This window comes from Centrocercus urophasianus, unplaced genomic scaffold (assembly GCF_019232065.1).
Source record: "Centrocercus urophasianus isolate 14NV4802_14NV808 unplaced genomic scaffold, USGS_Curo_1.0 seq_16, whole genome shotgun sequence".
Classification (NCBI taxonomy): domain Eukaryota; kingdom Metazoa; phylum Chordata; class Aves; order Galliformes; family Phasianidae; genus Centrocercus; species Centrocercus urophasianus.
The window spans coordinates 6,039,332-6,066,275 of record NW_024884711.1 but is presented as its reverse complement, the minus strand read 5'-3'; the positions used below and the strand labels follow the sequence as shown (position 1 = coordinate 6,066,275).

Here is a 26,944-nt window from a genome sequence, read left to right as displayed (position 1 = left end):
CACAGATGTGCTCCAGCATGTGCACTGGGGGACGTGGTTAATGGGCACGGGGAGGAGGGGTTACTGCTTGGACTAGATGATCGCAGTGGTCTTTTCCAACTTTAACTACTGTGATTCCAGGATTTGTTTCCTGTTCGCATGGACACTCTGCATCTGAAGTCTGATGCAGGCAGAGCCTGCCTAAAGGATGGAAGGCGTTTGGCATTCCCTTTAAGCAAAGATCTGGTTTTACTGTCGCTGAAATAATAAAGAGGAAAAATTCCAAGGAAATACGGAAGGGCTAAACATGAAAAAAGGACCTGTAATGTTTCAAGGCCAGGAGCTTGTGGAAGGGACAGGTGGAGGTCCCCAAAGACCCAGTGCTAAAACCCAAGGACATGAAACGTTTGCCCAGTGCTAATAATCAGAACAGGGAACACTTTCTTCTCCTGAGGGACAGAGATCCCTCATACTAACCTGCTTCCCCTCTACCCTAACACTGCACTGCTGATGAGACTCCACTGCTTCTCTCTGTGACGGCGACAGGGCCCAGGGGAACGGCATGGAGCTGTGTCAGGGGAGACGCAGCTGGGGGTGAGGGACAGAGGATGGTGGGCATGGAGCAGCCTGCCCAGGGCAGTGGGCACAGCCCTGAGTGCTGGAGCTCAGGCAGCCTTTGGACAATGCTCTCAGACACTGGGTTTGGATTTTGGGTGGTCCCGTGTGAGCCAAGGGTTGGATTCAATACGCTTTGTGGGTCCCTTCCAATTCGGGATATTCTGTGATTCTGTGATTCCAAACAGTAGAAATTTAACAGCATGATCTAAACAAAAATCTATTAAACACTGGAAACTATTAAACTTCTGAAAACAAGTTTCAGGGAAATCATCTGAATAACTATTGGGCTACCCCTTACCAGGACAATAGGACTTCCAAGCGTCCCTTCCCCTAAAACAAGTCTGAAGTGCAAGCTGTAGTAGGAATTAAAAGCTAGACTAGCACATTTCTTAATAAATAAAGACAACATCCATGTGAATAGCAAACCCCAGTGTGAAGAAGCCAGGTGACAGGCAGAATTTAACATATGTCTTTCGTAGAAGAAGCTGCAAACTGGAACTGTTCCAAATGGCCCAGTTATGCCCTGACCTTATTTTCTTGCCAAAATGACCACGGAAGGCCCAGAGGAATCTCTGAATTCAAACGTGGAAAGGACTTCTCCTAGCCCAGCACTTCACCGTGCTGACAAACGGGACATGGCGTTGGCTGCGACTCCCCCACACCGGGCAGGAGGCAGGGATAACACAAAGCTCCAACCAATTCAAATCCTCACACATAAAAGCAGAACGAGTGAAGGCGCACAGGTGAGCAAAAGCAGTGCAGTGTATGCTTTAGCTTCAGAACCATGAACTCAGACACTCAGTTTTCAACAGCTTCACATTGTCATTTCCAGCACTTAGTAAATACATGAAAAGTGAGCATTCACACTTAATAATTTACATGGGACCTCAAACCTGAAAGTAGGACAGCCTGCATTCTCCCGGTCCAGAGGAGCAGAGAGAGGCTGTCAGAAGTAACCAGACACTGTGAAAACAGAAGCTAAACTTTCCACTGCTTTGCATGAGGCTGCTGTGAGATAGCTCACTGCAAACTGCTGGCTGGGGCTTTCTGCAAAGGAAAATCTTTTATTTCTCTAATTCTCCTTTCTTTCTGCTTATCTTAGGGGGATGGGAAGGGCTGTAAGAGTGAAACAAAATTTTAAACCACTGTAGAGAAAGAAAAAAATCAGTCCTGCTATTGTTTTCAGATCTTCCCAAAATGAAGGTCAGAAAATACGTGTTAAGAACATGCTCCCAAACCAAAGAGCTAGCCAAAGCATCAGCTGTGCAGCAGCTGGCCTCAGAGACAGCAGCATCCAAGCATTTGGAGGCCCAGTTGAAGGCTGTAGGGAGCTCATGTATTTCAGATTAATTCTACCTCTTCTAACATCTCAGGTAAGGCTTGTTCTGCATACTGCAATGGGACATATCCACCACGGGCTTTCGGTCATCACTGAAGGGCCGTAAGTCCCCTGGAAGAATGGAGCCACAGAGCCCAGCTGCCCCAGCTGGCATCCCAAGAAGCATCCCCTAAGGGCAGAGATGCTCCCAGCCGGGTGGGACAAAAGGCCAGCCCCAGGCAAGTCCACACCAAGATCTTCCAGCTCCTCAACCTAGAGGAGATAAACTGAAGCAGACGTGTAGGAGGTGCTAGCAGGCTACCAGTCGCTATATTAAAGCAGATGCTCGTACTTCTGTTTAATCCTTTGCACAGTACCTTGCAACACTCCAAATGGAGAAGCACAGTATTTATCAGCACTGGCAGAGACAACAGCAAAAGGGCTGCTGAGATGCCTGAGAGGAAAAGGCAAGCTGCTGATTGTTGGGGAGAAAAGTCCCATGATGGCAGGGGTAAAGGACAACCCTGAGTCCAGGCCTGAGGTCCATGAGCCAGAGTGGAGAGAGGGTGAGGCAACCTGCAGCCAGGGCTTCACAGGACAGAGCCCTCTGTCCTGCAGTGGTGGTTGAAAAAAGAGGTTTTACCCCTGACAGTTAAAAAGGCAAGTCAGCTGTGCTTCCCTGAAGGACTACTTTGAACACTAGAGGTACAGCTCCAGCTGAGTACTGAAGGTGCTCCGATGACACGGTGTGAATGTCTAGCTACATTTGTGCTATAGGAAAAGATGTATGGTTGAACCACAGCCAGTTCTCAGCAAGAGCTCATTTCTAGAGTCTCAGTGCCACTGTCAGCCTTTGCTTTTTCAACAGAATAGAAAAAAAGAGCCAAACTCCCAGTCCCTCACTCAGATAAGCTGACATTATTCGTGTGAGCAAATCTGTTTATACCAGTGGCTGGACTGATGCGAGTACAGGTTGTAGAGCTGGACTCTAAATCCCACTATAACAAAGCCTTTAGAATGATCTTGAGCTTGTTCCCAGAGCTCTAAATAAGCACCACTATAAAATGGCTTTGTGCTGGGTAAACATTGAGGAGTGGCCAGGCTGGGGCTGAGCTGTGGGGACAAACCATGAAAACATCAGGCAAATATCTGTACGTGGAGAACTTCTTTTCCAAAGTGAGCTCTGTAAGCAAGAACAGGGATGGATTTCCCTCACATCCATACTACCAGCATCCCAATTTTTCCAAACATGATCCTCTATTCGCACTGTGACAAAGCAGACGGGTCCCTGTATATTGCTGTGACATTCTACAGCAGCTCGTATCCAGTCATCACAGTAGCTTAGCCCAGCTTGTTCCAGTTTCTTGTTCTGTTCAAAATGGGATATTGTCTCCCGCTGATAGCCAACACGCCTGGGCTGTGCTTGGAGAGTTGGTGCTTTTACAGCCACACTTGATATACCAGAGTTCAGGGCATGCACTGGGAGGTCTTAGCACACTATTTTGCAAAGACTTCTTTATTTTCTAAAGTATTACTAAGAGAGTGTGTCTAAAACCTCGTATTAATAATATCATGTCCTCTGGAGAATGTGATGAAATGTTCTTGTCAGGAATCACTCAGCAGACTGATGGAGCATTCCCAGCAGGCAGGCAAGCCAGCCTCCCGCTTTTTAACTGTGCATGGCATGATCTGAGTTCATTGGCTTGGTAGCAAGTTGTGCTTTCACTGAAGAATCTTCTAAAATGAGCCCAAAGGAATCTCCAAGAAGCAGAAAAAGGCACGTAAGAGTAAACCAATCAGTTCAGACAACATGCCACATTCCTGATCGAGTAGACAGAGTTTGGTACAGCTGGAACTCAAATGCATACAGACTCTGTGAATCCAGCAATAATCTCTCATATCCTTTCACAGGAAAACTGCCGACTGGAGAAAAACATGCACAGAAAATCAACGGTGGGTAGGCAGAGGGTGGTCACACAACAAATGGTTGGGGCTCCCAGCTGTCAGCCACGTCGGCTAGTAGTGACGCTGGTACACAGCTGCTGGGGTTGTGCCATTCTCTATGTGTTTCAGATGACAGGAGTGACAAAGCAAATGGTCATCCAGAGGGTAACAGCGATGCCCATCTTCGTCATTCAGTTCCATCCCACAGTCCTGCAGAGAGAGGTCATGCAAATTTAATTAGACTGTGTGTTTATCTCCCAGTGTCAAGTGGGGTCTGGCTTGCAGGAGAATGTTGTGACAAGGACAGGAGCTCCTTGCCAGCAGCTCCCTCCTAATAAGTTCAGTATTTGTTAAGAGCAGGAAAACATCTGACATAGGCATTTTGAAGGGCAGCCTTGTGTACATAGGTCTTAACTAGTTTGACTACATAAGCTTTATCTCATGGTGAGTTGCATCCCTACATGTTTTAAACGTACTCATGTTTCCTTACACTCTCAGGTAGAATTCACCACTTTGCATTAAATTAATTGCAGTTGTACTGGTGTGAAACTCACCTGCAGAGTCAGTCTTCCTGTCCACTGCACTATGAGCACAATGATAGAAGACGTGTACATATTTTAATTCACATTACACACATATGAAGGCTCTCTGGGAAGTCCTACATGAATATTTAAGAGCTCACCTCTCTTGAGATTTTTGTGGCAGCCATAAAAGCCCTCCTTACCACTGACTGCCCATTCACTTCATTCATAAGTGAAGATAACTTACACCAGACAGGATCACTCATCACCTTAGCATTTCTGAACAGTCTGGTCTGGAAACCAGATACACTAATGTGATCTGGAGCTCAGGGCTTTCAAACAGCAGCAAGAGAACCTTACTGATTCACTACATTTCCTTCATTAACAAATAAACTGGATAGCAAGTGAACTGACATTTGGACCTTTGTCAGCCACTGATATTAAAAGATTTCAGAGTGCAAGGTCTGAATTGCTTATACACTGCCACTGGAAGTGGGAAGATTTTGAAAATAACAGTTATTACCACTTTTAAGCACCCTCTACTCCCCTAGAAAGCTGCTGCCCTACCTCGCAGTGATAACATTCCACGTGGTAATCCTTGTCCATAGACACAACCCGAATGGTCTCATCAGACCCCTGTAAGCAAATGAGAAGAAATTACAGAGGATTACGGGAGGATTAGACACATGCACTCTGCAGATTGCTTCCTGTAACAATATCAGTGTTGAACAAATGCATTTTGGCCATTGGTTGGAAATCACAAAATAAATCCTGCCACCTACAGTTATTTTTACACTAAAGCTTTATCACTGGTGATATCTTCTAAAGCATAACATCAGAAACATAGAATTTTCTCTGCTTACAGGTCACATCTATCCTAAAACATGCCCTGATGATTGGATAGCTTCAATATATCATATTTCTCAGCACTTTAAACTGGCTTTGGCAAAGACCCATCTCCTCCAAATAAGACAATGAGTTTGTCCCAGAGGGCGAGCACGAGCACCACCATCTTCTGAAGTGAAGGAATGGTAGCTGTGCACAATGCTAACAGCAGTATAATAGTGCAGGAGGTAATAAAGTAGCCTGGCCCGAGGGGAATAAGCTGTGTTATCAAAGGAAAGGTCACATCTCAAGGACAGTGTATGAGCTTCATTTAAAAGGCAGCACTCCAGTGGAAGCAACTGTCTCTCCACGTCCACAGGGACACTCATCTTCACATGGGGTCAAGAAGGGAAGAGGGCAAGACCTGAGACGTAATGCCTTCTCCCCAGAGGGGATAAATAATAAAAGCTCTCACCTCAGATGGCAGAATGGGAAGCCCACACGCTGCACACTTTGGAGCTAGAACTCTGCAAGAAGAACAAGAAATTGAAGGCAAGTTATACATCAGCATAAAAAGACAGTCCTGTCTGTTGTTGGTGATAAAACACTAAAGCTGTAAATAATTTATCCACAGGAAAGCTTAACATCTCAAGATCACAAATTCAATTAGGATTGATTATAAGTAATGCTTGGCACATGCTGCTCAGTCAGGTAAAAAAAGATTTTACATTTAGTGCCAGTAAAAAAAAAAAACAAATAAAACAAAAGCACTGTAAAATTCCTGGCTATTATTAAGAAATTTGGAAGAGAGAATGAGGAGAAAGCGAACAGAAGTGGCTTCAGAAAAGCATGTAATAAGAATGAGCTGCCTTGTACCACAGCAGGAAATTTCAGAGAAAACACTAAGGGACTGCTAGATTCCTCAAGGCCTTGTACAGTAAGTAAAGCTGCAAGGAAATACGAATCATTTCAGAACAACAGTGATGCACGAAGCACAATATAAAACAATTCCAGGGACTGCTTGAGCAATACTTATTATCTGTCTGCTCACAAAACAAGAGCATGTCAGCCAAGCAGGCACTCAAAATGTATGCTGCTCTAATCCCGTAACTACTAGCTAAAAGCAGAGCTCTTCTATGTCACTGTCAAAATGACAAGTGATTTTTCAAGTGGATTCATTAGCCATTTAATTTAAAGCTGATAAAGTTCCCTTTGGATGTTCAGTGGTGATTTCTAAAAACATTCTTTGAAACTCAGCTCTGCAGTTACTCCAGAGCAGCTCGTGTTGACTCCTCACAGTCTTCCTTCAGAGCAGACTAATGTCTCACATCACAGAATGCTTCACAAGCACTCTTTCTCACCTACCTCAGAGACCACTAAACACTCTCTGCTTTGCAGAAGGTGCAGCTTAAGCCTGGGAGTTAAGTGACTTTCTCAGTTACACAGGAAGCCAATAGCAGGGCAACAGGAGAGTCTAGAGTCTAACCCCACTCTCAAGCTCCTGGCTTCTAATCCTCTATTTGTTTCACTGATCAGTAGTCCCTAAGTAGGTGAAAAGCTAAATTAGAGGCTTGTTGATCATGTCTGCTCTGATGTTATTTTGTCCTTACTTGTGGTAATCTCGGACACAGTAGATTTTGTTTTCAGTGTCTACAGTGAATGGCACACCATCCAGACACTCGTTGCAGACCACACATCGGAAGCAGCCTGGATGATACGATTTCCCCAGAGCCTGCAGGATCTGCAACAGACCAAGAGACAAGAAAGAAACACGTGAGCAGTCAATACAGGTGAAATAACACATTCATAGCTTTGCATCAGACACTGCTGCACGTTCATCAGCAGTGCTGTGCTGGTTTTTTTACCTCTTCTAAAAAGTGAGTTAACAGGAAAAGAAAGGGCAGCTGGAACCAGTACAGATTGCCTAGAACTGAATTGTTAGCATGGATAAGAAAGCAATTCATGGAGTCTCTGTGAAGAAAGTTAGCATTACTGGATAAAAGTGACAAGATTTAAAGGGAAGAAAATAATTTCTGAAGCCAACAGGTGGAGAATCCTTAGTATAATCACAAGTTAAGATGTACCAGGCCAAAGAGGAAACACATCTCTATGTTCTTTGTGAGAGGCTGGAATGATTGCTATTGCTAGGTTTTGTATCACCTTAGATTTAGACCTTCGTACTCACTGGTGTGGCCTTCTAATTAACACAGACTACAAAAACCATGTTGAACTCAAACCGCTATATAAAACAGCTTTTCCAATTTTAATGCTTTTGAGTGTAAGCAGGCAAGCAAAGATAATTAACAACAGGTATCAGAAAGGCTTGGGAGGAGTGCCATGATCACCCTGAAGGTCTTCATTTCTTTGCTGCAGCTTTAGTTTCACACCATCAGCTCATGCATTTGTCTCCCGTCCCATCACCCACAGCCAAACGCTGCCTGGTGCAGCTGAAGGCCAGCTGATGCCTTGAGATGTCACCTACTTGCTGCACATCCTGAATGGGTGGCAACCTGCTGCAGGCTGATGGGAGTGCACATCTATTCAGTGGGTTTCAAGGATCTGGACAGGTCAGAACTGAAGCTTGGTTCACTCGCCCTGGCTCCCCAGAAAGTCAGTCCAGAGCCTTCCATCACATATATGAAGCTGTGACAAGGCAGCAGCTTCATCCTCAAGGTACACGAAACTCACTATACATGGCACACAGAATTGACTGTCAGCAGAGCACGGCTGATGCCCCACAGCAAGGGAGCACTGCAGAGCCTCTCCTTTCTGCACAGGGTTATGAAAATAAACCTGTGCACCTGAAGGCACCATTTTCAATCGGCACTGAAAACAGGGAGAGCGAAGTCCTTACATCACATGCAGCAGGATGCCGGCTTCGCTTCCCTGCAAAAGCCAACAAAGGCTTAGCAGATTTTCTTTCTGCTGCCCACCTCTCACTAGGCAGACCAGCAAAGGACAACACACAGTACCAGTTATCAAAATGTTTTGCTGTTGCTCCATTCTTCTAAAGAGCTGTGGGATTTTTTACATAAGGCAATAATCACTTACCATGTCCATAATCAAATGACCACAAATGAAACACCTGTCAGCTGACTGCTGGAAACCAGAGTACTGCAAGGACAAAAAAGAAGTGGCTTAACATTTCACAAGGCTAGTAGAGCATAAGCAACAGAACACTGTAGGGAATTATTTGCTTGGCCTTTTCCTGTACTCCTTACACAAACTAAACTTTCCACTATTGTTTTTGTTTTCAGTATATGAAGCTGTGGAGGGAACATTCTATTAAGACACCAGATTTGCAGTGTTCAGAAGGAATACATGGTCCTGTAACCTTCAAGTCCTAAGTTTATTTTAGGATATAAGCAAATACTATAAATGCAGATCCAAATAAGTCACTTACTCGTAAGACTTAATTCTTTATTCGTAAGATTTAATTCTTTATTTGACCACAGGAATCTACAAACAGGAGCTTAACTGTACTTATCACATGCTCATATCACAACATTTGTCAAATTCTACTTTGAGTTACACCTTTCTAGGTCTATTAAAGCTAAATATAAGGAACTGACTGTCATCCCCCAACAAACAACTCACGCACTACACATTATCTGTCTAAGGTTTCAGACTTTCTGAATGGCAAACTGGAAAAACTGAATATTTGAGATGCATTTAACCAATGGTTCCATTTTCTGCCTGTGCAGAATATACTGGTGAGAGAAAAGAAGATCAATTTACTTCTCTCTGATAGAAATCACCACACTCCTACAGTAAGTAGGCAAATATGACTTTTTCAAATCTCAATGATGGTTTAATCTACAAGGTCCTGGGGGTAAGGTGAGGGGCTATGGTTTTTTGTATTTTCTGTAATATCGCTGCAGTGATGCTTATCTCTACCAGCCTTGGGCCACGGAATTGGTTCACACTTAAATACATTCACACAAAGCCACTGAGGCTAATAGAAAGATATACGTTAGGATGCCAAGCAAAAGTAGTTCATTGGGAAAGGAAATTCCCTCATTCATTCTTCTGCAGCCATTCATCTTGCTCCTATCTCCTAGGAATGGTAACAAAGACACACTCTGAAGATGCCATCCCAAGAAGCTCCAGCTCTGCTTTGGGTTCTACACTGTGACACCATGGCCTTCCACTCAGCTACTTGCAGTACCACATGTGGGCAGCCACCATGTCTCAGAGCTGGCCAATTTGCTCAGTCTGGTCTGCCAGTGAGCAGGGGAGAATGGCCAGGCTGTGCAGGAGCTGTGCAAAACACAAGCAGAGCCACCAAGGAGAAAGGCTGTGCGTCTCCTGCGGAGGCTGAGACATGGTGGGGGCACAAGGGTCAGCTGTGTGCTTACCAGGAAATCTTCCTCACAGAACACCTTTCCATTGACGAAATAAAAGGCTTTTCCTCTCAGCTTCCGACCTAAGGAAAAAACAAACACAAGCAGAAGGAAAAGGTCAATAGAGAGCAAGGAGAAAAAGTGAGCAAAAATTGGGTGCTGAGAAGTGATAACTGAGAAGTGACCCACAGCAAGGACATCAGAACACAGAAGTCCCACAGCTGGAGCAGAGCCTCCACCTCCAGAATGTCCTAGCAGAGACAAGATGACAGTTTTCCAAGAAGAGACTCTACGCATGGGAAACATGTGTATACATATACATTTATATTTACTACAATTTTTGTGTTTATGCTTTGCATCTGCATTCTGTTTTCAGTTCCACAAAGTACAGCTACAACTACAGTACAGTAAAACGGCTCCCACTGCTACTCCTAAATGGAAGCCTTGGCTGGCTTGGTTTGCAGATGTGGAAGACATAAGGTCTGGATTCACCCTCTTGGTGCTTTAGGACCATGTGGCAGCCTTCAAGCAATAATCATGCCGGCTGCTGAACATTAAGAAAAGGGAGAAGCCAAGCAGAGTTTCTTCACTAAACTAAAGCCTTTGCCATCTGCTGTCTACACCAGAGGGCACTCTCTGGCCAGGAAACACCTCATAAAGTTACATGGGAAACCAAGGCTCCAAAGCTGCTCCAACTTTGGCAGAGCTCAGAAATGTTTAGCTTCAATCTTAAATTATGTGACAGCGTGGGCTCCAGTGATCTTCCCAAATGCCTTCCCCTTCGTATGCAACATCTCTCCTTAAAGACAAGTGGGCAGTGGTGAGGGAAAACATGCACGGAGCTGCAGGATGAGGGTATTTCTTTGGGCAGCAGCCCTAAGCAGTGTGTGAGCAGTTGTATGGGGCTGCTGAATCACGGCCTGAACCTCTGACTGATCATCTGAGGCGAGCACTGCGTCAGCCACAGGAGCACAGGCGAAGGCGAGGAAGGGCTGGAGCCTGGCTGCACCTCTCCTAGCCCCATTTAAGAGCTGACTGCCAGGAGGGAAGGATCTCTTCTGGAGATTCAATCCACCGGAGTTCCCTACATGAGCCCAGGATAGGGTGAGTGTCCTTTTCTGCTCTAGTATAACAATCACATAAGCCAAGCTCTCAAATATACTATATCACCTGTATGTTCATTGACTGTCCAGCAGTACTCATCCAGCAGAGCAGCTGAAGCCTGGATCGCTGCTGCTGTGCCATTCCTCTGTGGTGACAAAAGAAGCATTTACGGGGCTTTCTGTACCCAGTGTATTTTTAACCTGGTGACATTCATAGGTCCGGACTGACGGCGACAGGCCTTTGGAGAAGCCACTGCAGCCAGCACTGCACAGTCCTCTGATCAACACAAACCCCTGATGCACCTAGGAACACCATGGCATGATTCTTCTTTATCAGAAGCAATTGCTCTAATACATGTCCTAAATTGCCAGCTCCTGACTGCATTTCACTTTCACTTCCTCCTGAACTTAGCTAATGTCTCATTGAAAGAAATCAGATAGTTACAGTTCTTCAGCATTTCAACCCTCTCATCCACTCCCCCAACAGGAAGCCTGAGCTGCATGCTTTTATGTTCTGCTCCCTCCTGGACTGACCTACCTAGCAGCAGAGCCTCCAGCATGGCCTCAAGGTCACTTCAGCACCAATTTCAGAACACTGCAAGCTTAGTCATCAGTGCTTTCATGTAAACAAACACACTTAACTTAGCAGCTGACCACAGGATACCACAGGGCTGCACTGCCAGGATGTCAGTGCTTTTGTCCATCTTCTGAAGATGCACAGAGAGAGCTTTACCAGGGACTTGCAGTGGCTAAGGGGGGATGCTGGGCAATCCTTCATTTGCTCGCTAGGGAGCTGGTTCTCTTTTGAAGTTGCTTTTCTATTCTTAGTTAGAACAATGGGGGTCCCAAACCTATGTTTGAAAATGAGATTGCTCTCAATGCGTGTAATGATGCATGGCTGTGTTTGGACTCCAGGGCTCTGCATGGCTAGAGAGGCAGCAAGGACTTCACTTCTCCCTTATCTGAGCATGGAGGAAGTCCTCTGGCATTTGCACAGCAGGTGGGCAAGTCTCACTGCAGGCTGGCAACTGCTACTGCATCCACTTCATGCTGCCAGCCCTGAGCCTCTATCATTATAAACCAGTCCTTCTTGGAGTGCTGCAGATGTAAGATTTGGACATTACCAATGGCAGGTGAATAGGATTTCAGTTTCCAGATCTTGCAGGTGACAAGTGATGTCCCCCAGGGGCCTTAGGACCAGAACTCTTCAGCATCTTTATCAGTGACACAGACAATGGGATCAAGTGCACCCTCTGCAAGTTTGCAGATGACACTAAGCTGAGTGGTGCAGCTGATACAGTAGAAGGAAGGGATGCCATCTAAAGGGACACAATCCAAAGGGACATCAAAAGATGTCCCTCAAAAGATGGGCTCATATGGACTTAATGAGGTTCTGCAAGGCCAAATGCGCTTAGGCAAGCCAATCCCAGATATGTATACAGACTGGGAGAAGAACTCACTGAGAACAGCCCTATGAGAAGGACTTGGGAGTCCTGGTAGATGAAAACCTTAACATGAGCCAGCAGTATGCATTATGGCCCAGGCCAACAGTACCCCAGGCTGTGTCAAAAGAGGGGTGGCCGGCAGGATGAGGGAGGGGATTGTCTCTCTCCTCTCTGCCCTTGCAAGGCACCCCCTGGATGGAGTACTGCATCCAGGTTTGGGCCTCCAGCACAAGAAAACTGTGGAGCTTTTGGAGGGGGTCCAGAGGAGGACCACAAAAGATGACCAGAGGACTGGAGAACCTCTCCTACGAAAACATGATGAGGCAGCTGGGCTTGTTCAGTCTGGAGAAGAGAAGGCTGAGGGCAGACCTCATTATGGTCTTCCAATATTTAAATGGAGCTTATAACAGAAGGGAAATCAGCTTTTTGCATAGGGAGATAGTGATGGAACAAGGGGGGATGGATTTAAACTAAAAGAGAGGAGATTTGTATCAGATGTCAAAGGAAAGTTTTTCACTGAGAGGCTGGTAAAGTGCTGGACTAGTTGGCCCAAAGAAGCAGTGGATGCTCCATCCCTGGAAGTGTTTAAGGTCAGGTTGGATGGAGCCCTGAGCAATCTGATCCAGTGCCTGATTTAGTGGTTGGCAACCCTACCTGCAACAGAGGGACTGGATGGTTTCTGAGGTCCCTTCCCATCCTAGCCATTCTATGATACCATGATTCGGAGCACAGAAGACCCACCGGGGCCCAGCCAGTACATGTTTTTGTGGTGCTTTCTGTGGATGCTGACTTTGACACCACACTGTACGGCTCCTGCTGTGTGCCCCACACTAAGCAGAGCATCAGAGCTCTCCTTCATTCCTGGTATCTGTCCCACTTCTACTGGCTACCACCACAGCTGCATGTGGCAGTGAATGTGACACAATGTTTGCTCTGAGACTGGGGCTGCACAAAAGGGTCACTTAGAGGCCCCCACATAGCCTAGTTCAGCTGTGACCAACAGGCAGGTAACCCAGTTCAGATCAAAGTCTTTGTGAACCTGTGGGCAAAAGGGCAGGAAAAACTGTGCCAAGAAAGCAGCCCCATTACCAGTCTGTCTCTTTTGGCTGCATCAGCTGGACTGTAAAACTGCAAAACGCTCTCTGCACCCTCACAACATTTCAAGCAGTAAAAACAAATTCAGAGGAAAAACAAAATACCCAAGAGCTGAAAGCCAAAAGCACACTTTGGAGGATGTAGCAAAAGGTCGACTGCCCATACGAGCAAAGCAACCACAGGCAAAGGCAGAAATGGCTCTTCAAGGGGAAACACTGCAAAACCACAGCGGGCCACGTAACAGAGCAGCACCTCTCCTTTGCTAATGGCAAACCATTGTGAGAAGACATTTGAATGCTTCTATTTTAAGGGAACCCCAGCGTTACTCTCCGAGACCTCCAGCACTGGCTTTTGACCCCATGCTCAGTCAGCCTCTGCTCCAGAGACAGCTGCTCTGCCCCCCACAATGCACATGCACTGGGAGCAAGCAGTGATTTCCTCCCAGCCCTGCACCAAAGGACTGCCTCCAAAGTGCTCAAGCATACACAGGAAAAAGGAGGGCAGTTTCTACCTCCCCAAGGAATGCCCTCTGTGAGATGCGGAGGTGGTCGTCCCTCTGTACTCAGCTCTGGTGAGGCTACACCTCAAGTGCTGCGTTCAGTTTTGGGCCCTCACTACAAGAAGGACATCAAGGCCCTGGAGTGTGACCAGAGAAGAGCAACAAAGCTGTGAGGGATCTGGAGCACGAGTCTTATGGGAGCGGCTGAGGGAGCTGGGATTGTTCAGTCTGGAGAAGAGGAGGCTCAGGGGAGACCTGATTGCTCTCTACAGCTGCCTGAAAGGAGGTGTGGTGAGGTGGGGGTCGGCCTCTGCTCCCAGGTAACAGTGATAGGGAATGGCCTCCAGTTGCACCAGGGCATGTTCAGGCTGGACATTAGGAAGAATTTCTTCTCAGAGAGAGCAGTGAGGCAGTGACACAGGCTGCCCAGGGAGGTGGTGCAGTCACCGTCCCTGGAGGTGTTGAAGGACCGTGTGGATGTGGCACTGAGGGATGTGGGCAGCGGGCATGGTGGGGGTGGGATGGTGGTTGATCTAGGTGATCTTAGTGGTCTTTTCCAGGCTGAAAGATTCTGTGACTATGCAGCAAGGTAGGAAGCACACAGGGAGAAGCCAAAGCTGTGACTGGACAAGGTTTTGAGGTGGGAATTTCATGTCCTCCCCTACGTACTACTCTTGTTCCCAGCACCACAAGCAGTCACAGCAGCAACCTCCTCAGAGTGGCAGAATTAAATGCACCGCTTCACTCTCTGACCACAGAAGTAGCCTTGCATCGAAGCTAGGCAAGAGAACAATTTTTCTAAGTACAGAAGGCCACAGTGCAACCTGAGACAGCACCTAGTAAGTTATCCACAGATACTGCTTAAAACATTATGAGGAACCTCCTATAATCCTAGAATCATAGCAACCCAGGTGGAAAGGGACCTCCAAAGATCATCAGGTCCAAGCTTCCACAGGCAAGGGGAACCTGGAGATGATCATCTAGCACTCTGTCCCACCACACCTAAATCCTTATGGCACAGCACAACCAACATTATGCTTTTTGTTAACAGGCAGCGTTTTTAAGATATCTGCTGGGGACCTCAGGGCTGTGCTGAGCCCTCACAGCAGCACTGCCCTAGGATCTGGCCAGAGGTGGAACACATAGCACTGCCTTGCTATGGTAGCTGCTCTAGATTTTCTCCTGCACAGCAAGTGTGGCTGCCACACCGCAGGGGTTTCTCACTAGCAAGCTGAGAGCTCAAAGACAGAAAGTCAATAAGAACAAAGCAGCACTCAGACTGGAGCGGAAACAAGCGCTGATGCTGCTCTGTCTCCCAACAGCCTGTACAGCCTGGCACGTCTGAATCTCTTCTGAGATTACTCCTGCTAAAAAATGCATCATTTCCTGCACGGCCTATCACATGATAATTTTATTAAAGGGATGCTGAGGGAGGATTCCTGGCAACACCTAACACTCCCCGCTTTGAAGGCCCGCACACTTCTCACGCGTGCCGATCAGCGCAGTGGTTTTGTGTTTGGAGCCTGCATGAGCCAGATACAAGCAGCAAGTCTTGCCCATGCTGGAGCAGCTTTTGCATCTAAAGACAAGCACACACACATGGAGGGGAACTCACTTCCCAGGGCTGTCAGTCTGCCTGCCCAAGATTACGCTGCACTTGCTTGCAGCAGTATTTACAGGTGCCAAAGAACACCTTGGCCTTGCTGTTCCAGGAGCTGTACACCAGCACAGGGCACGCTCACACAACAAAATGAGCCCAAAGACACCACGAGCTGCACAGCTCCACGTAGCTGTGCTTAATAATCACTGCTGCACGACTAATTAGCACAAGCAGAGGATGATGCTTGCGGTTAAACTGATGCAATACCTTACTACCTTGTTCAGTAAATGACCCTTGATGCCTCTACACACAACTACATTGTGAAATGTAGTGAGAGGCAGCCAGCTGGTGTTATTTCAAACTCTGCTGCTGGAATAGCAACCTGTTACCCTTACACAGACATCAGTAGAGATCTGAGCTTAAATAGAAGTCATGCAGGCATGCCAAAGGTCAAACCCTGCAATCTGGCAATGTGAAGATCTCCACCTCTCTGCAACAAGGGGACAAAACCTGGTTTTGCTGTAGGTTCTCCTGCTGCAGTTGAATGTCAAACCCTTGTTCAGACCACCTTGCAATCAGTTCTTTCTTTCTGACTTCCGTGCTCGCCTACTGATTTCCTTCATAGTCATCTCTGACACTTCCCTTGCACTTTTTTAGCTTTCAGATTTCCTCTGAGGACCCAACAGCATGAGCACAAGAACCACGTGCTCCCAAGTGCGTGGGGAGCAGAATTGGAGCTGTCGGATCAGAGCCTACCTGAGTCCTAGAAAGAAGTCCTAAAGCAACATAAGGTAAATAACATTTATAAGGGCTCCTTCCTAGCTAAATAATAAATACCAACACCTGGAAATACCTGTGTTCTTCAGTGTTCTGAGTGAGTGATTACACAGAATCTTGAAAGGTTAATGTGTAACAAACCAACTGATAAGTCAACATGTTTGTCCGACCAACTGAAAGAAAAGCAAGATGCAAGCAGATGCCTCAAACCTGTAGCAAACAGCTGTCTGACTTCTGAGGATGTTTTTTGAATCGACTTTCACAGCCTTCATGTAAGGCAGATATTATGCAGTACCAGAGCCGCAGAGAGACCACAATGTTTTCCCCTCTCCCCCTCCACAGAAAGCTGCCCTGTTTGTGTGCCTGCCTTGTAACAAACAAGAAGATAAACGAGACTCTGATGCCAAAGTAATCATTCTAAATCTGTTGTTTTGACCTCTAAGCCAAATTTTCTGCATTACATGCCTGTGGCTCAGATAATACAGTCCATTTTTTTCCTGACAACTGAACCCTGTAGCATATGCATAACTCTGCTCTACCGATTGCTCTCTTCTACTATTTATCTCTGAACATATACATAGCAGGAAATACAGGGTGTAGGAAATTCGGCACCAGGAGGCATTGGTGCACCCAACCCTTCAGAGCCACTCAGCTTTGTGTGTCTGGGAAACCGAGGCACCATCTGGACACAAACCCAACTAAGAACAAAATTAGAAATCCTTGCTAAACTGAAAACAGCAAGAAGGCAGATATAAATATCTGGAGGACAGTATGCTTTACCTTAATAGGTAATTTGGTGTATTTTATTTATTGGAGGGGAGATGTTCAGTGTTTCACCAGAGCACAGATTTTAGGATTGAAATCACTTCTCAAAGGCAGCCTGCACTGGATGCTGTCCAAGACGAACTCCACTTGACCCTCAGCACACAGCCTAACTACTTACTTTTCAGATAGAAAGCAGAGTTACCACATGTGCTGCTCAGGACGTGCTTTGCAGCCAGGCAGGCGACACTGTCCAGACAAATGTATATTTTTCTGGCAGTTAGAAAAACCTCATCACATTTACCACAGCAACTTCATGGTGCAGAGCACTGAAGGCACTTTACCCATGATGGAAACCATTTCAATTTGTGCAGGGGGGGGATTCCTCACAGTGGGCTTGTTTTACAACTACAGGGCAGGCTGGCATGCCATCCCAGCCTTCAGCAGAGCAGCTGCAGTCCAATTCAGCCTGGCTACACCTTCACCAACACAGCAGGCCTGGAGGCAAGGCCTGCTGGCAGGAGGGGACATGCAAACATGCTCATGGCTCCCCAGCACCTTGGGGGAGGCTCTGGGACATGAAGCTCAGGTAGGGGCAGGGTAGGAGCACCCTGGTTTGTATGCATGTAAGTTTCAGTAAAGCTGCAGCATTCTAGTCACTGGGAACCCTGCTCTGAGATGTCACTGCGGGCAGAAAAAAGCTAGCATTAAAACTGAGGCACAGCAACAGCATTCACTGGTAGCAACATGCAGCCTGCTCCCTTCTGACATGGCAGATGGGAGACACTTTAGCAGTGCGCACCGTGACAGGACAAGAGGAAATGGTTTCAAACTAAAAGAGGGGGGATTTAGACTGGACATGAGGAAGCAATTTTTTACAATAAAGGTGACTCAAGGTCAGGATTGGACAGGGCTCTGAGCACCAGATGTAGCTGTAGGTGTCCATGTTCATTGCAGGTGAGCTGGACTAGATGACCTCGAAGGGTTCCTTCCAACTCAAACGATCATGTGGCTAGGAAGGACTCAGGAGATGCTGGCAGGCTGACCCAACACGGAGCGCACAACAGCGCGACAGGGAGCGCAGAGGCCGGAAAGAAGGGAGCAGCGCTCTCAGAAACGTGCAGCATTTGAAGTACATTTCCTCTTCTCTTTTACCAACAAATCGCCTGGGAGCAGGGAGGGAAGGGGAGAAGTCATTTCCTTGATCTGCACGGTATGGCCTTTTTGTTATTGTGTGGCTGCCAGTGGCTGGAGTGGGAAGGGAAGAAGCAAACACATCCCTGAAGTCACAATGCGCAACCTGGAGAGCGGACACTCAGCAGATTTCTGGCAATCTGCAGCTCTCTGGATTGTGGCCATTAGTTAAGAAGTGCTTTTTACCACAACATTCACAGGAGAAAAATATTTCTGTCCATCCCCTGCAGCAGACAACTGCTGCCTGAAAGCACATGGAAAATGGCAGACCTTGAGCATGAGTCAAATGGTAGACTTGTTCTCTCACAGGGACACACAATATTTTCTATTCAGAGAAACACTGTTACTAATCCTTCCAAGCTTGTTTTGTTTTGTTTTCCCGCTGGCATCTTCCTATTTGAAAGCCCCAGCACAGCTCCATGGAGATCACAGAATCACACAATATCCTGAATTGGAAGGGACCCATAAGGACTGTGAAGACCAACTGCTGGCTCCATACAGGACCACCCAAAAATCAGTCCACAGATGTTTCAGACCAGAGATGCTTCAGTTATTCCTGAATAAAAAAGAAACGTAGCTCTGCTTTGCTCATCTCAGCCTCTTTCCATCTTTCTGGCCTTACCTAAAGCACAAACCATTTCATCCTGCACTGGAAAGCTCTGGAGAAGGTTGTCTTTCAGAACAAGAAGCAAACAGCTGTTTTTTCAGCTCTCACTAACACACCTTGTTAGACGTGGAAGAAAGCTGTTTCTTAACCAAACATACAGAAAAAGAAGTGACCACTAAAACCTCCACAACCACACATCTCTCTGTTGTGCTCAAGACAATAATATCAGTTCTAAAAGAAGGGCACAAAGCGTTTATTTTTAAAGCACCAGTTGCACAGCTGTAATTTTAGAAATTTAACACAGGCGTAACCTGCTGCTGGGTTATCTGTCACACAAAAGATCTGGGAGGAAGGGCAGCTTGGAGGCTGCTGGGGCACAAATGGAGAAAGGTCCCTGAAGCTGCAGCCAGGGATTCTTTCTGCAGATTTCAAGTCAGCTCATAAGAAAAAAGGGGCAAGCTGCTGCTGCTGAGCCCATAGGGAAACTCATCCTGTGCTAACACCCCTTTTCTTTTCAGTTTTCCTGCTTTCAGCCAGATGACAGCAAAATAGTGCACTGACAGCATCGGTGAGGCAGGGCAGTTGGTGCTGGACAGCTGGGAAATGAGCTGCAGTTCAAGGTTCAGCTACTATTAGAGAGCACACACATCTGTCTATATTTATTCCTACTTTGCAGCTCCAAATAAAACACGAGGCCTTCCAGTCCTGATGAGTTTACACTTCTAAATACAACACAGGAGAAAAAAAACCACAAAAGCTCATCTTGGAAAACCAAACTGATACATACATGAGCACCAGATGGATTATTATTATTTTTACAACTGCCACATACACAGCAACATTTCTAAAAATACGCTACTAACTGGGGGGAAACATAACAAAACTCAAAACCACCACCTTACAAACACAATTTGAAGTAACAAGCCCGGTTTCTCAACCCAGCTCCATAGCAAAACTCCTCTTTTTCTATTTATTTATTTATTTTAAACATGTGGTTTCTGGCAGCAGGAGACTGCCAGCTAACGGTGAACTCGGTTGCCCACCATGCAGAGGTGAGTACTGACATGCAGAGAGCATCCTGCCAGCAGCTGGCTGTCTAATGTGGTGGCACAACAGCTGTAAAGTCTTTCTGGACACCAAAAAGCCCCGAGTCCTAGTTAGGGCAATACTTACTGCCACTTTTGAAACAAAGCACTCATATAAATAAGAAAATGTGGCTATAGTTGAGAGACAAAGGAATGAAAACAACCTCCCCACACACCAGAAAGCAGAAAACAAGCACAATTCGAAATATCTTTCCTAAATGCCTAGCAAGAATCTATTCAAAAACAAGCAGCGAGCGCTGCCACAGAGGCACACAGCTGCAGCAGCCTCCAGCTGGCAGACAAATGGATAACCGCATCCTTCTGTTTTCCTCCTTACACCAGAAAATATTCGCCAGACGAACCCATTACAGGGCTCGAGCCCTTGAGCAGCACCAGGCAGGGTTACTTACTGCAGGCTCCACAGGTGAAGCAGCCATCGTGGTAGAGGTTGCCCATGGCCTGGCAGGCCTGGTTGGCTCCATACACCCCTTTGCTGCACTTCACACAGGTTCCTAGAAGAGATAGACGGCAAGAGAGGTCAGGAGCAGGTCTGAGGAGCACACTGGTTCACATGGGGCTGGGTGCTTCAGTTATGAGGGTCACCACACCTGCCCTGCACTGCTCAGCTGAAGACCAGATACCATGTAGGTGACATGGGCGTCATGAATCCTGAGAAATGCTGCCACCGAGGCCATCCAAACTGTGACCTCAGTCCCAGACTCATCTTGCAAAGGGATATGGACAGGAAGGAGCCGTGCTGGGGCTCCCAACATATCAGGCCATATGGGCTGGACAGCCTCCTGGAGATCCTTAGTCATGCTGTGGTTAGCAAAGCTCTGCTGCTTTTGGGTATTGCATGCTCCACAGCAATCGGAAAGGTCTTGTCAGAGCTGGGGAGAAAACTACTGGGGAGCAGTACTGGAAATCACACCCATGCTGACAGCCCAGGTTTGGTTTTGCAGTCTCTTCTCACTGTCAGAGCGCTGCCCCAAGGCCTACTATGCCCAGAACCTGAGCCCACACCAACCAAAGCCTCCAGGGAGGCTGCAGAGGAGGAGAAGTTGCTCTGTTTTGGTCACATCAGACCTGAGGGGAAAGGCTGGCCTGGCCGCAGGCCCATCCCCACATGGTTGGCACGAGGTTTGTGGAACGTGCTCTCTTCAAACTAAGCAGATTTATCTCCATTATCTATTGAAAGAAACACTTTAAGAAAGCAAATATGATCAGCAATGAAAGATGAGATAAATCACGCAAGCATTACCACAAAAAAAAAAAAAAAGACAAGATAAGAAAAAGTTGGCTTTTTGCACGCCTGTGTTCTCTTCCAGGCATGTAGGATCAGCTCCAGCCCGACAGTTGTGCAATGCCCCGGCACAGAAGCAAAGGCCAGCTCACACAGCTCCCTTCTGACTGCAGCAATGCAGAGCTGCGAGCGGAAAAACTGCAGGTTTTGCTGTTTAAAACCTTTCCATTATGTCCACCAAGCTTTCCAGAGAAGCAACACGCTGGAAGTGCCTGCATTTTTCCCCTCTCTGTGCCAGGGAGCAGCTGCTGCAGAAAATTATCCGTGTGCTCTGTATATGAGCAGCAATGAGCTCCCTTCCATCCACTCTGTGCCCTGGCCTGTTGAGGCTGTGGAACGCAGGCAGTGGCCGTGTGCAGCCCAAGGACAGATGGCCTGGCCATATCTTGTGATTGCCCAACATCCACCATCCATACCCATCCCCTGCTGCCCCACACCCCTCTCTCTTATGCTGCCCTTCTTTCACCTTCTGCTTAACCCTCCTATCCACTATTTAGCCCTCCTGGGACATGGAAAATCAAGACAAAGAATGAAAAACCTTGGTTACTTCACCATGCTTACATGAGTGTCAGTTTGAGCAGACAGTCCCCCAGTATCAGGCCCCTAGGCTCATGTGGCATTACAGGGGAGGAACAAGAGTTTTCTCCCACAGCACTGGAGCGGTGAGCCTGGAGCACATGCGCAGCAGCCAGAAATTCACACTCGAGTGCACAGGCAGAAAGGCAGCCGGATCTGGAAAGGGCACGGGATGCAAACTGCTGATTTCAGTCCAATTTCTGCTGGTCGGGCAGCTCAACCCAAGCAACAAAGAAGCCTCTGTTCCCTGTCACATCGGACGCATCACGTGGAAGGTGACGAGCCCCCAGGGTACAGCGTCCCTGTGTCCAGGGAGCCAGAGCTCCTCAGTGCCAGCAGCAAGCAGCGTGGCTGCTGGGAAAGGCTAGCAGACACCTAACCTATCTGTCTGTCTGTCCAGGATGTCAGTCCCAGCTCCAAAGCTCAACACGTGGACTCATGCTCCCACAGGACTCAAACATTTTAAATGCGTTTCCTCTGAGCGCTGCTATGTCACATCTGCTGGGAGGTACACACATACTAACACCTCTGAGATCACCTTTCTGTCTGCTTGGGCACACCACAGCCAACCACAAATGCAGCCTTTGGGCCCCAAGGCAACTTGCCCTTACCTTGCTCCCAGCTTGTGCAGGGAGGAGATGCACGAAGTCACATCTTCAGTGTTCCAGACCCCGCTCTTGAAGACCCACCAGTGCTTCCACCACAACAACCACCACGACTCACGCACACATTTTTCAAAGACTGCCTGCTGGAATAGACTTCCCTACGTCACACCCAATGTGATACTTTCGGTTCCTCTGTCTTTACATCACACCATCTCCAAAACCCAATGCCACCTCCCTGTGGCTCACAGTAACCTCGTCACCTCTTCACAAGACCCCATAGTCAGCACTGAGGGGACACGGCCTTCCCACACACTGCATTCCTCAGCAAGCTGCTATTGCCCACCAAGCAACCTCATGTCTCATGGTGCTCGTTTCAAGACCACTGTGAAACTGAGTGCCTGGAAAACAGGGCAGCCTGGCACCCTCATCACTCAGTAGCATCACTGACTTCATTACTCATAGCAGTGAGGGACCTAAAGAACCACAAGGTTGATAAATGCAATTTTTTTGCCCTACCTTTGCATGCAACGTTGAACCCCAACTGCACGCAGTGCTGGTGAAGTACAAAGCGCCATCAAACTCCTCTGAGACATTTCAAGTACCTTGCAGGGATGCGAGAGATTATGTGAACTCCAGTGCAAAATGAATGAGACTCCTTATGACTTTCAGCCCACGCTGCAACAGCATCCTAGCTGGGATATCTAAGGATCTCTGTCTGACCTCCTTCCTTTTTCTTTCCTTTTTATTTTGCTTTACAAACCCAGCTGAGCTCCCACAAGGAGGGCTGCGGTGTGCTCCCAACACAATGCACAACACCAACTCCACTGTGCACACAGCTTCCAAGCAGAGCTGCTGCACTCAGCACTGATTCCACCCACTTGTACACGCTGGGGCTCCAGGTCCACCCAGGACTTCAGCTGCTCACCTACAGCACTGCATCTGCTGAGGGAATGAAACTTGTGGATGAGTTAAGTGGATGGCTGCTGGATGCTGGGGGGGGCAGCCCAGTGCTTTGCTGCCAAACGAGATGTGTGAGGCCCTGCTAACGTACCTGCAGCACATCAGCTCTGCTGTGAGCAATAAGGAAGGAAGTCAAAACACCTAACAAATATTTATAACCAGAAAATCATTTGTAAGTGTTGTTTAAGAAAACCTCTCGGTAACACTTTGGATAGGCTTTATCAGATGGAGATTTCCATCTAGCTGTACGAAGTGAGCACTGGTCAAAGCACGATATTGCACGCTACAGCTCTAAAGGTATCCTTTCCTGCCCGTGGGTGAAGGAACCCCAGTTATCAGTGATTGCTGTCAGGACCTCTGGCAGTCACAGCAGGCTGGCAGCAATCAGGCACCTCTCCTTGCTGGATGCTCCCCAGAGTGGACTGTGCAGGCTGTCCTGGCTTGCTCCCAGCAGCAGCCTCAGGCTGGGGCTCTATGTGCTCCTGAGGTTCAGTGGGCAGTGATGGAAGGACTGCCTCCCACCCCTCAGGTGACACCCGAGGCTCCCCACATAAACTATGTCAGCACTTGAGAGCATTTGAGAGCATGCCTGGAGAACCCAGATTCCTCCAAAGGCACACACAGCCCACATAGCTTGCATTACTAAAAAAAAAAAAAAAATCAAAAGAAAAACAACCTTGGCTTTGTTTGCTTCTTTCTCTTCACTTATTCCTATTCTGAACAGATAAATGTGCTGCATACAGTCAGCAAGTGCTGACAGATGACCAGGCTCCCTGCTGCTCTTCAGCAGGGCATCCTATCCACATTATGCCTCGTCACTGCTTTATCCTGTCCTAGGACAAACCTTACAAACCTTCATCTTCACATGGTGAAGAAAAAAGCAGCTCCTTTCCTACAGACAGAGTTGCTCATGATGAATACCTGATCCAGGCAGAGATGGACCAGCAGTCCTCCCATGCAGATCTGAGGCTCCCACCACCCTCTTGCACACCTGCACCCTACCCCTCACCCCCTGGGCCCCTCTGCCTGCTCTCACACACCAGGCGCCGTGCAGAGCCTGTTCCAGAGCCCTGCCAAGCGGCCCAGCTGGGAGCCAGGATTACTGCTCCCTCACTGTAAACGTCCTGTGAGACAAAAGTCTCCCACTTGCTGCTGCCACCTGTTTTATGACAAAAAGGTACAAATAAATCTAGCCTATTCTCCACCTGCCTGCTTTCTCACCTCGTTCCCACGCGCATTCTGTAGCAGCTATGATCCCACTGGCTTACTGGCAGCCAGTAAAATCCTCACATTTTTGCATGCTGTCTCCTTCGAGGTTTCTCTCCAAGCCCGTGCTCACACAGGGCTCCTCAGAGCAGCACTACAGTGAGGACCCATGAGCTCCTTGGAGCAGCACACTCCCAGCTCAGCATGCGAAGCACCAGAGCATGCCTGCAGGCTGCAGCAAGCCCCGTAACGCAGCAGGACACATCACTTTTCTGCCAGAGGACAGAAACCTATCTGCCTGCCACAAAGCTAAACTTGATCTCAAGCCCTGAGATAAACAATCACAGCAAAGTCCTCTGCAGGCAAGCGTACTGCTTGATGCCAAGAAACACACTTACTATGCAATTTGCAACTAAATGCTCAGCGTGCCTTCACTGTGCCCACCCTGCTGCTCAATCACAGAGTGGCAGGGAGAAAGGAACGCTCACTGCAGCCATGACTTTTTGCTATTCCATGGTACTAAACCAGTTTGGCAGGACACTCCTATTCTCCTCCAATATCCTCGCATGTAAGTGGACTCTCCACCACAAAGCACCAACACAAACCTGTTGGGCTGTCCAAGCTTTTGGTCCACAAGTCAACTACTCCTCCCAAATACATGCAACCCACTCATCATTTGAGAGCCAATGAGGACCGACACCTGGGGCACAGAAAATCTGCTGACTATGGGAAACCCTCCTATCCACAAAGCGTCTCCCTGAGGGATCCCTCAAGTGTGTAGTCAGCTCCTTCAGGGCCACTCCAGCAGCAGCTCCCTTGCAGGTCACACAACCAAGGACCACTGCAGCACAGCCACATCAGGTACCGCTGAGCACTCATCCTCCTACAGGTCTGGTTGCCCCTATGGCCTCTTGTGAGCCCAACCACATTCCTGCCCTACATGGCACATAGGTGTGATGCCATCCTGCTCCTTGGCAGGCTTCTTTCCATCCAAACATGCTCAGGTAACGTACTTTGAGCACATGGAGAATGGTCAATGTTGTGAAGAGAAAATCCTCCTGAAAGGAAGAAATTCCTGGCCAGCAATGGTGGACCCTCCCAAAGATACTGCTAGATCTGGTGCTCAGTACTGTTCTCCCATGGCTGCTGTACTATGAAACTTAAGGATTAAGAAGAAGGCAACACTGAAATAAGAGTTTCCAGTACCTGTGATGAGAAACTGTTAAATTAAAGAAATTGAAAATGCATAACCCAACAGCAGCAGTATTGACACACAAGGTGAAGGCATGAACCTGCCACCACATACAGCAAGGAGCCATCTCACACCTAGGCATGCATCACATCCTGTCGCAGCTGTGCTTACCAAAGTAGTCGGCCTTGGGCCGCGCATCCATCTCCTGCTCCAGGCGCTGAGTGAGTGCTTCCAGCTTCAGCTCAGCTGCAGACGGCCCCTGCTCCGGCTGTTGGAGGGTCTGGCAGGGCAACTTCACCTTGGCCACGCCACAGCCCTCCTGGTGCCCGCCGTCAGGATAGAGGCTGCTCGTGCCCTCCTTGAAAGGCTGCTTTGGCGTATCTGAAGTCAGCGGCCCACGTGCTGCTGCCAGGTGTGATGCACCCAACTCGGGGCCGCCGTTGGGCCGGTGGTTGTGGCCGTGGGCCACAAAATGACTGGAGAGACTGGGGTGGATGCCAGCTTGCTGGTAGTCCACGCTGGGGCCCCCAGGAGCAGAGCTGGGTGGCAAGGGCCGTGAGCCACCCTGGTACCACAGCTGGCCGCCATCTGTGCTTGGCCCATCCACACCGGCTCTTGGCCCGCAGGGCTCAGTGAGGGCCAAAAAACCTGGGCTTGGCTGTGCCGCAGAGGCTGAGAAGGAGGACCTGTGCTGCGGCGTGGCTGCTGGTGCCCCATCCGAGGGACCCGCAGGGCTGCGCACCTGCGAGAAGGAGGAGGACCTCTGCCCGGCTGGCTTCAGCTCCTGGCCCTGGCTGCCCCGCCGGTCATCACCGCCATTCTCCTGAGGGTCTCCGCGGGGCTCTGCTTCCCAGCCTCGCCGCACAGCCTGGGAGCCGGGGGACTGCGGCTCCCCAGGCACAGGGAAGGCTCTGCAGGTGCCCGGCCGCCCGCTGCTAGGGCCCTCAGCTGCCACCTGGGGCAGGGGGCCGGCGGCTGAGCCCAGGGGTGGCTTGGCACCGCGAGAAGCGGGCAGGCCGGGCCGGGATGCAGCCAAGCCAGCCCCACCATTGAGGGAAGCGGTGGCCATCAGCATCTCCTGCTGCTGCTGCTGCTGCTGGAGGTGGATCTTGGCCATCTTGGTGGCAAAGACCCGCCGGGTCTCCTCGAACTCCGGGTTGTTGCCGGCCGCTCTGTCCACCCGAAAGAGCCCGTCCTTGGAGGCCTCGTACATGTTGAGGTCCTCGATGAACTTGCTGGCCTCCAGGCCCAGGTCGTCGTACTTGTCCATCCCGCCCCGCTCTCCGGCTGCCTCCACCACCACACGCTGGGGCCCGCCGGGGCCGCGCCGTGCAGGGCGGGCCGTCGGCCCGGCTCAAGTTTCTTTCTCTCCTCTTTCTCGACCCTC

At 48.5% G+C, this 26,944-nt stretch overlaps 1 protein-coding gene across 1 annotated transcript; it reads right to left on the bottom strand.

The window, feature by feature from the left end:
* Nucleotides 1-1,399: 1,399 nt before the first annotated feature.
* On the bottom strand, nucleotides 1,400-26,896 carry LIMD1 (LIM domain containing 1). Its single transcript, XM_042816962.1, has 8 exons — nucleotides 25,729-26,896; nucleotides 20,126-20,227; nucleotides 9,564-9,631; nucleotides 8,257-8,319; nucleotides 6,816-6,946; nucleotides 5,681-5,732; nucleotides 4,948-5,016; nucleotides 1,400-4,069 (listed from the first exon to the last, which is right to left on the bottom strand). The coding sequence occupies exons 1-8, from the start codon at nucleotides 26,825-26,827 to the stop codon at nucleotides 3,932-3,934; spliced, it is 1,722 nt and encodes a 573-aa protein (XP_042672896.1). The 5' UTR covers nucleotides 26,828-26,896; the 3' UTR covers nucleotides 1,400-3,931.
* Nucleotides 26,897-26,944: the final 48 nt, after the last annotated feature.

Excerpts from the sequence above, each read along its gene's own strand:
- LIMD1 (XM_042816962.1), bottom strand. The coding sequence starts at position 26,827 with ATGGACAAGTACGACGACCTGGGCCTGGAGGCCAGCAAGTTCATCGAG. Across the intron at positions 9,632-20,125 it reads CTTCACCTGTGGAGCCTGCA|GTCGGAAGCTGAGAGGAAAA; the intron begins GTAAGTAACCCT and ends TTTTTTCCTTAG. Across the intron at positions 8,320-9,563 it reads TCTGTGAGGAAGATTTCCTG|TACTCTGGTTTCCAGCAGTC; the intron begins GTAAGCACACAG and ends TTGTCCTTGCAG.